The 10486-nt window shown below is 38.6% G+C and overlaps 1 protein-coding gene across 3 annotated transcripts in view; it reads left to right on the top strand.

Moving 5' to 3' along the window:
* Zcchc7 (zinc finger CCHC-type containing 7) overlaps positions 1-10216 on the top strand; it is a 195458-nt gene extending 185242 nt beyond the window's left edge. For all 3 annotated transcript variants that reach the window (XM_070010016.1, XM_070010019.1, XM_070010017.1), the window contains 3 exons: positions 2824-2919; positions 7301-7418; positions 9465-10216. In XM_070010016.1, the coding sequence (XP_069866117.1) occupies positions 2824-2919; positions 7301-7418; positions 9465-9901 (651 nt within the window). In that variant the 3' untranslated portion in view covers positions 9902-10216. The remainder of the gene's footprint in view (positions 1-2823; positions 2920-7300; positions 7419-9464) is intronic.
* Positions 10217-10486: the final 270 nt, after the last annotated feature.

Genomic DNA, 10486 nt, shown 5'->3' on the forward strand with positions numbered 1-10486 from the left:
CCCTACAATATCACATGGAAGGAGCTAGTAGTTAGTCAAAAAGGTCTCACTAAGATGGTCACTGAGCCAAAACTTGAAGGAATTGAGTATCCCATGTTGTATTTGGGAGAAGAGTGATCCAGGCAGATGGAACTGCTGATGCCAAAGTGTATTAAAAGTTTATTTTGACTGCTCAGAGAGCAACAAAAATGTTAGTGACATGTTGGCACATGCTCCAAAGCATGTGGCAAGGTCAGACAGATGGAAGAGAAAGATGGTAAGCCATTGTAAGGGCTTGGTTTTTTCTGATTATGTGAAGCTATTAGAGGAGAGAGATGTCCTCATATACCTGCAAGATTGCTTTGTATTGAAAATAATAGAAACACCAGTAATGAGTTTCATTTGTGGGGGAGAGGGGTTGCTTTTCTTGTCAGTCATGGGGTTTGAACTCTGGGATTAGGCACTGTCCCTGAGCTCTTCAGCTTAAGGCTAGTACTCTACCACTTGAGTCACAGCATCACTTCCACCTTTTTTCTGTTTATGTGGTGCTGCGGAATCAAACCCAGGGCCTCATGCATGCAAGGCAAGCACTCTACCACTGAGCCACATTCCCAGCCCATAATGAGGTTCTTATAGTCATCCAAATGACTATATCTTATAGTCATCCAAATGACACTACTACTCTATGGAGTAGTAGTGGGGTGAAAGGAAATAGATGTGTCTTAGAGAGCTAGAAGGTTTGCTGATGGGCTGGATATGAGAAATGCCTATGTGAAAGTAAAGCACACTTTCAGGCTTGTCTGTGAGGATGATTCAGAGATTACATTCTGAGGGCTCTGACCAAATCAATGATTTAATATATTGATGGATCCAGACTGAATAAACTATCAAGAGGAAGGAGAACTGTGGAAGGTAGGGGCCTGTTTGGAGGAAGTAGGTTGCTGTCAGCATGTCTTTGGCTGTATCTTGCTCTTTACCCCTTCTTGTGACTGTTGTTCTGCTTCCTGCTCATGATATAAGCTACTGCACCATGTCTTTGCCACCAAGATGGACTGAAACCTCTGAAATTATAAGCAACCTTTTCTGCTTTAAATACTTTGTATCAGGTATTTGGATTACAGCGAAAAGAAAAATAATATCCAGTTTTCCTTCTTCAAAATAAACCTTTTCTGCTTTAAATACTTTCTATCAGGTATTTGTTTACAGTGAAAAGAAAAATAACATCCAGTTTTCCTTTTTAGGAAGTAAGAGGTACAAGTAAGTTGTGTGAAGACTTTTGTTGCCTATTCATTATTTTCCTATGTCAAGAAAAGAAACCCTCCACAAACCACCTGTTTGAAAAATTAATTTTAAAAGTTTGTTGGCAGACTAGCACTCATTGTTTTATGATCACAGTAATGAACATGTGAAATAAATTTACTCACATCCATACCCTTGCCATACATCCTTACCTCTTATCTTCCAGTCTCCTAAAAAGGGAAGAAACAAGGATTCGATTTTTGTCCTCCTGGTTAAAGCCACTACCCTCTGCAGGTCTTGCTCTGTCATCTCTACTTTCTCGCATGCTCAGGTCCCTCTCATTTGAAAAACAAACCATCAAATTCTCCTAGATACTGCACCATCTTATTCACACTTCTCAAATAAAATAGCTATTCTCCCCCTTTCTTAATAGGTATTCAGTTTTTTTAACATTTCTCATAAAATGTCATATATATATACTGAAAAATACATAAGGTGCTTGTATAAGCTAATAAATTATTTATGTAACATACATCCAAGTAAACACTTCCATGTGTAAGATACAGGAAATTGGAGCTACTCTGAAACCCATTGTATGCTGTTTTTTCCCCACTGCAACTAACACCCTAGCTTCTGTGGGTAATTATTCCTTTCTTTGTTCTTCTCTTTTTTTTTTTTTTTTTTTTTTTTTTTTTTTTTTTTTTTTTGGTCGGTTGTGGGGCTTGAACTCTGGGCTTGGGTACTGTCCCTCAGCTCTTCAGCTCAAGGCAAGCGCTCTACTGCTTGAGCCACAGTGCCACGTCCAGTTTTCTAGTGGTTTTTATTGGCAATAAGAGTCTCACGGACTTTCCTGCCCGGGCTGGCTTTAAATCCTAACTAGGATTACAGGCATGAGCCACAGGTGCCAGGTTCTTTGTTCTTCTCTTTAGATTTGTGTATACCCTTTAGTCTTCACCCTGCTGCCTTCTATAAAATTCTTGGTACCCCACTAACTAGTTCCAAATTCTCAAAATATAGTTACCAGTATATACTTATTACTCTTTTTTTTTGGGGGGGGGGTCCGGTCGTGGGGCCTGTACTCTGGGCCTGGACACTGTCCCTCAGCTCTTCAGCTCAAGGCTAGAGCTCTACCATTTGAGCCACGGCGCCACTTCCGGCTTTTTTTTTCTTTTTGCTTATGTGGTGCTGAGGAATCGAACCCAGGGCCTCAGGCATGCAAGGCAAGCGCTCTACCATTGAGCCACCTTCCCAGCCCCTACTTATTACTCTTGTGATAGATTATTTCTCAGTCTTGATATCTTCAGGCCGTTCTGCCATATATGGCATTATAGATTAGTTTATCCTGCTTGGAAATACTCTGTTAAGGACTAAGTCTGTGTCCTCCTGTGTATCCACATGCTCATTGAGCCCTCCCTTCTCTGTCCCTTTTATGAACTCCTTTGCTTGTTCCTTAAACGTTGCTGGCTACATCCTCAACCTACTATAACTCCACACTAACTTTAAGGAACACTAAGGAATTTCATACCTAAAAAGAACTGTTTTGGAAAGCACAAGGTTTTAACTTTATGCTAAAATTTGAAAGCCACACAAATATTTATGTTTCAGACCAAACCTGGACCACCAAAAAAGCCAAAGACCCCTTCTGGACAATCAGCCTTAGTGTATTGCTACAACTGTGCACAAAAAGGCCACTATGGACACGTAAGTTTGAGTGACATTTGAGCATAAAGAGTTATGAAAGAGGAGCTCAGAATTAATGTAACTCCTGAATGTTTACTTGTTTACACATTAATATTCAGAGGCAAGATTTAATGTGTTTTTAACTAATTCTTCTGTCTTTGCAGAGTAACTTTCAGAGCAGTAAACACTAATTGTTTTAAATGTACATGAAAAAGTAGAAGCTGAGACAAATAATTGTCATCATCAAGAACATAGTACAGTTCTCATGAGATCTTATCATTACTTGGACACAGATACTTTGTTTTATATTTTCTATTAGTTCTCCAGTTTCCCATGGTACCATATTCATACTCAGTTAAGCCTTCATCATTCACATTCAATCCCTGATCTTCAATAGTAGAAAGACAGGTGGCATATCACTGACTCACCCACCTACAAGTGCCCAGATTTACAACCAACATATTCCCCAGGCCCAACCGAAAGGACTAAACTATATTCTAGATGTTGAGGTATCAGAGCAGAAGAAACTGTTGGCTATGAGATGGGCATGAGTCCCCTAGACAGTTGCCACATTAAGTGTAAGCAGGAGTAAGTGTAAGCAGGAGTAACTCATGCAGAGACAAGATACAATAAAAAATAATCTCAGAACCCACAGATTGTGGGAACCTTGATGCAGAGGAGGAAAGCAGTGGCATTAGAATTAGGGATTAGAAAATCATTATGGAAAAGTGTATTCCCATTCTCCATGCAGGCATTTCATATTATTGCCTAGAAACCACAATAAACTAGTATCAAATCAGATTCAGTGACAGGATACAGATTGCACAGAGGCTCTAGAGTCCTCAAAGTGGATAGAGGGATGAGCAATAGAATAGGTAGAGTGGGAGAGGGAGTATTGCAGTCACCTTTTGAGCTTCTAACATTTTACCAATACAGACCTTGGGAGTCCTACAGATGTAGGGAGAGACAAAAGGCTGGAAGAAGAAAAAATGCTACAAAGAGCCCATCAGGTTTCTCCTCCATTTTCGGGCAGCAAGAACTGTTGGGTAAAGGGTAGGATTTGATAGCCAGAATGAGGCTCTGATCCTCAGTTCTAATTTTTTTGTTGTTGTTCTGTTTTTTTAAGACAGAGTCTCGCTATGTAGCCCAGGCTGTCCTGGAACTCGAGATCCTCCTGCCTCAGCCTCCCAAGTGCTGGGATTACAGGGGTGTACTACCACGCCCAGCTCTCAGTTCTAATTTTTGCTTCGCTACTGACTTAACCAGGTGATTTGAACTACTCACTTTTTTTCTTTGGTCCTCAGTCTTTATCTCCAAAACAAAGAAGTTGTATAGCACTGAGATTTGGATGCTGTCTCAAAATGTGATCAGACCCCATCGTATGGTGATAGAGATGGAGCGATCCTACAGAATATTCCACTTCGCTTCTGTAGAACTCACATTGACAGCTTAACTAGAGATTTCTTTTATAGAATTATAATCTCTAGATTTAATTACTCTGTGCATTCATCCTGGTTACCAACATTCAGATGTTGTCAAGACTTTTTACAGGACATACTCATATACTCACATAATTAATCCACTGCCACACAAATCAGAGATGGTACAATTTATGCTTGCTTGCCCCTTCACAGCAAAAGGATATGATTTTAGTATTTGTGTTTGCTCAATTAAAGAAAAACAATTAGAGTAGGATGCTTGCTGCTAATATAGGAATGTGTTTAAAGCATTTGGAATTTATATTGAAATCTAGATTTAGGTAAGTTCTTAGTTACATTAAAGTATAGACAAAGTGTTCTAGATTAGCCAACACTAAGAAGATGAGTGGCGTGGCCATTGCAGAATAGTAAGTAAATTATATCACCAACTATCAATTGTCTGTGTTAATGGAGAGGACCAACAATGTGGATAATCAAAATACAATTTACATGTAGCTTTGGAAACATTTTAGTTACTATATAGTCTCAGCCGTACAGGATCCAAATAAGACTATGCCGATTGTTAAATACATCTGAGAACCGCTTCCCTTCATGTTTAGAAATTCAGCCCTGCAGATGTTATTGACTCTTCGTGTGAAAGATAGGACTTTGCCTACCCAAATTCTCCTCATTCTCTAGCTAGAGAAACACTATGTCAAGAGACTACTTCAGGAAAAGAGGGGGAGCTGGGAGTAGCAAAAGGTTTCTGGTGTGGGTATTGGCTGACTATACCAAGATTCTAGTACTTTTTTTATAGTCATGATTTGCTGCTGTTATTGTAGGGTTAGAATTCTTGTTAAAGGTAAAATTGCTTTGTACCCCAAAGTATTAAGAGTTCTATGAATTTTACTCCTATACTACTTGTGTCATGAGTTATGTACCTTCATGTATTTTGTTATTAATACTTGCATTTGTGTTAGGGTTAGAATCTTAGGCCCAACTCTTTCATAGTTATCTTTTTTTCCTAGAAATGGGAATTTACTTCACCACAGATAATGGTTATGAAAAGATTTCTTAGCCGGGCGCTGGTGGCTCACGCCTGTAATCCTAGCTGCTCAGGAGGCTGAGATCTGAGGATCACGGTTCAAAGCCAGCTCGGGCAGAAACGTCCGTGAGACTCTTATCTCCAGTTAACCACCATTAAACCAGAAGTGGCACTGTGGCGTAGAGTGATAGAATGCTGGGTTTGAGCAAAAAAAGCTTGGAGACAGTGCCCAGGCCCTGAGTTCAAGCCCCATGATTGATCCAAAAAAAAGACTTCTTTATGTTGTCCTATAAGCTTGCTTTATAACCTGCAAGATCCCAAATAGCCCAAAATGATTTAGGAAGTCACAAAATCAAAAAATGGCAGAAGGAAGGAAATAGTAAAGGTGTAAGACCAAATAGGAAATAAAAAACTAAGTAGCATCGGAAAACCAAAACTGGTTCTTTGAAAACTCTTGTCTTGGGGCTAAAAACAGAAGTCAATTAAGGTAAACTGTTACAATACAATATCAATGGTAAATGAAGATTTTCATTACTTTCTATTCTTAAGAATATATTTGGAATTACTCATAATTTTCTTTTTTATTTCTTTTTGTTTTTTGTTTTTGTTTTTTGTTTTTGTTTTTTGTTTCCAGGACTGGGGATTGAACTCAAGGCCTTGAACTTGCTAGGCAAGTGCTCTAACACTTGAGCCATGCCCCCAGTCCTTTTACTTTTAGTTTGTTTTTTTCAGATAGAGTATCACGCTAACTTTGCCTGGGCTGGCCTCCAACCGCGATCCTCCTGCCTCCGCCTCCTGAGTAGCTGGGACCACAGGCATGCGCCAGCATATTCGGCTTGTTTTTGAGAATAGGGTCTTGTCAACTTTGCCTGGGCAGGCCTCAAACTGTGATCTACCTATCTCCACTTCCTGAGTAATTGGGATTTCAGGCGTGCGCCACCACGCTCAGCCCTGATTCGTGATTGTCTTAACTCTGCAAATAAAGTATATAAAAATGTATGTCTACCAGCCTGGTCAGATATCTTAGAAATACAAGTCTAGTATATAAGGTCAAAGTTAGGAAATAATCAGCTAAAGTCTATGTGCATATTTTCCATACTTTATAAAAGGTTCTGTATTTTTCTTCAATATTTGGCCAAAAAATATTGAATATTTGTAAATAACTTTAGATAAGATGGAAGAAGACAAAATAGCAGAGTTCATAAGGGAAATTTTTTTAAAGAAAAATTGTTTCATAAATTCTGCTAAATGCTTTGGATTTGGGAGCTGTTGGGCATGGGAAGGCCAGAATCATGAAAATAGGGGAGTTGCAAGTAAAAGCAATGATCTTAACAGGAAGGAAGAGGGAAGACAAGGAGGAACTTCCTATGAGGTGTCTCACAACTACCTCAGTAATTTGAAAGACATAACCCATTACCACCTCACTCCTTACTACAGAATCATTGTCAAGTAAATAGTGAATATTGAGTTAATATAAGCTTGCAAACCACTTGTGTCTAGATGAAAGAAGAAAGGGTTAATAAGAATGTATAGCTACATTTGGAGGATGGGAGGAGCACCAGGAGAAGCAGTTGATGGAAGGCTTTTGGAAGAGACAGGGAAAGGACAGATGATTAGCACAAGGCTGGCTGTGGTACAGCCTCTAAGTGCAGTCAGCTCCACTCCTCAGCACTCTTAACTCAGACCAAGGGAAGGTTGAGAAAAGATGAGTTTCATAGGTAAGGAAGAGAAACAAAACGAGCCTCAGATAGCATAAAAGCAAAATAAGGCTGCTGGCCTGGGTGGCCCCAGCAATTAAGGACTACTCCATCAGCCACAGTCTGAGGCACCAGTGAGGTAGGGCTTGTCTCTATAGAATTAACATGGCCCACAAAGCCTACAGGAAGATACGCTGAACAGTGCACCTTTGTGACTTGGCAATTTCAAATGCAATTTGTAGGAATGTACAGAAAGAAGGATGTTTAACCAGACATTTCCAACATCTCCGTTCATCTATTTCTATGATGACAAATACGAAATTCGGGAGCGAGAACAGAGAATAAAACGCAAAGCAAAAGGTATGGAATTAAACTTCACTGTCTTTGCCTATTTAAAAGATCATTGGTTAGCATAGAAAATGTATTTCTGTAATTACCATAGAAACCATAACTTTCTTGATTCTAAAAACACAAGTGTTGACTTCAAAATCCCATTGTAATCTGTTCATGATAAACTTTTTTTTTTCTGAGTAAGCATTTCAGAAAATGTTCAAGAAAATAATGTTATCTGTGGAGGCAGAATGTTAAAGATTCCTTTGAAATTTTTCTATTTGACAAGTAGTTCTTTCCTTCTGTATGTATCTTATACTTTCTTTGTAGGTAATTGATGGGACTTCCTTTCAAGTTAACTCTGATTCAGCTGCTACTAACAAGCAGAGCTCCAGGCCCACAGCCACCTCAGTGCATTCTGCTGACTTCCTAACATTTTTTTTTTCTTTTTAACCGGGGCTTGAACTTATGGCCTCCTGCTTGCTCAGTTCGAATGCTTGGCTGACATTCTTCCGCCTTAGCCACACCTCCTGCCTGGTGTTCTGTTGGCTATTTTAGAAATGGAGTATCCCAAACTTTTCTGCACAGACTAGCTTTGAACTGTAGTCCTCCGGATCTCAGCCCCCTTAGTAACTGTGATAACAGGTGTAAGTCACTGGTGGTTGGCTCTTTCGCCCTTTTGAAGTTAGTCTTTTTTAGATTCTCTGAGTCCTATCAAAATTAAGATACTAATTCTGAAGAAACTAGAAAAATTACTTAAAGCTCCTGCATAGCTTATGTGTTCAATCTCATATAAAACTTATCTCAATTGTAGAGAAATTATAGCACATAAAGATAGTAACTAGGCAACCAAACTAGAAAGAAATTTAAAAGAAATGTATGAAAATGTCATCTCTGAATTAAAGGATTATGACTGCTTTCTTTTATTTTTCTTTTTTTTCCCCAAATTTTTATAGTGAATATAACTTTTAGGGGGCAGGAAGGAGTACTAGTGTTTGAAATCAAGACCTTATCCTTGTTAAGAGGTCACTCTTCCACTCAAGCTATGTCATCAGCCCTTTTTGCTTTAATTATTTTTTGAATCATCTTTTATACCCAAACCAGATTAGTCCACAGTCCTCCTGTGTACCCTGAGTAGCTAGGATAGCAGACACATGCTAACACACTCAACTTTTACTAATTGAGATGGGATCTTTCAAACTTTTTGTCCAAGCTGGCCTTCAACTTAAATCAACCTGATCTCTGCCTTTCAAGTCAACTTAGATCATCCTGATCTCTACCTCCTAAATCACTTGAGCCACCACACCGAGCTGCTTTTTTATAATCTGAGAAAAACATTAACTTTTTTTCTTTTTAAATAGTTTTGTAACTCCAGCACAAATCTGGAAGTTTTATTTTATGCTGAAAGTATTTGTAGGCCACTTCTTTACTTTTACTTTATCTCCCACCTAGCCCTGTCAGAATCTCTACCATAAAAATATTCATGTGAAAAAAAATGTTCATGACATGACAAAATGGAACATTATCTAGCACTACAACCAACCAGTGAAATACATGCACATACATGTGTGTACACACACACACACATTCCCCAAGTCAACTCGGAGAAGGAAAATTTCCTGATGAGTTTGGTATGCACCTCTCCTCTCGATTCTGGGCCAGGCTTTATAGTCACAGGATGATAGAAAACTCCTGTGAGACCATCAGAAGGCCATTTTGTATATCTCGCTTTGCGTTAGCTTCAGGGCTGACTGTCAGTGCTGAGACAAGACTTTTCTTCGGAAGCTAAGATGACTGTTGTTACTGTAGTCATCTGTTATTTTGTAACATCTTTAAACTATATTGAATAATATAATTATCATTGGATTTTTGGATGTTGTCCCTTTTCAGCAATCAGGGTGCAACTATTCTATTTTTAGTGAATGATTTTTTTTTTTACTTCAGCAAAAGCTTTTTAGAATATTAACATGCTATTTGTGTAGCTTCCCTTTGTGACACCTTACTTCCAAATCTATGCAAGTTCAACATGGACTGTCTTAACTGCTCAATATGCAAAAACCCTTTTATATTTTTCAGAACTGCAGAAAAATGGAGACTTACCCAGACAGTTCAAGAGACCACATATGGAAGCAGCATATAAGAAACCCCACCATGATAGAAGAAAGAGCCATGACTCAAGGAAAAGCAGTAGGCAGCCTCGAGAAGATAAAGCAATTAAGAAAGAAATGAACAAGAACAGAGAACATGAGAAGCACAGGAAAGCTGGCAGGCATCATGAAGTGGAAGAGGACTTCCCTAGGGGCCAAAAACCCCACCCTTCCTCCAGCAATTTTAAAACCCAGAAGACTCACAAGTCTTCCCACCACTCATCACATTACCACGAACTGAGAGAAGACAAACTTTCCAAAGAGAGCCAGCGGAGCAAGCAGAAGAAAAAAGAGAGATATGTGGAAGATGATAGTGATGATAATTTATTTCTTATTAAGCAAAGAAGAAAAAAATCTAAGCTGTGAGAAGGCTACTGATCTGGCTTTCCATATTTATTTGATCTCCATGAACACAGCATTCTAGCAGTATTTTTAATTGCTTATGATTAAATAAAGGATAGTTTGGCTATCATTACTCAATTTTAGCCATGCCTAGAATTGCTGAACACAGGCCATAGAGATCTCAGTTCTCTGTCCAACAAGTTACTAGGTAGGAAAATGAGAAGACACCTTAATCTTCTGCTGTAATACCAGTTTTATCCAGAGTCCTTGAGATAGGAAGAACCAGTCTTTCAAGAAAACTTCTTGTAAATATATTGAAAAAAAAATGAGTAAATAAAAGCTCATCAAATGTAATTCATCAGCAATGTGAGTGGGAAAATTAAACTTGTAAAGATAGAAATTAATACTATTACATTCTTTTTCAGCATTTTTTTTCTTTTCTTTTTTTAACATTAAAGAAAATAACTATAAATCCAAATCCAGTTTTTCTTGTTTCTGAAGCTGTTATGAGGATCTTCCTTTGGACAGAATATCACAGGCTAATGGTAAAAATAAAGTTGTCATCTTTGATAATGCTGAGAGGTGGGCTTTAGCAAAATGCAGGCAAGT

The sequence above is a fragment of the Dipodomys merriami genome, unplaced genomic scaffold (genome assembly GCF_024711535.1).
Source record: "Dipodomys merriami isolate MVZ:Mamm:240054 unplaced genomic scaffold, mDipMer1.0.p SCAF_11, whole genome shotgun sequence".
Classification (NCBI taxonomy): Eukaryota; Metazoa; Chordata; class Mammalia; order Rodentia; family Heteromyidae; genus Dipodomys; species Dipodomys merriami.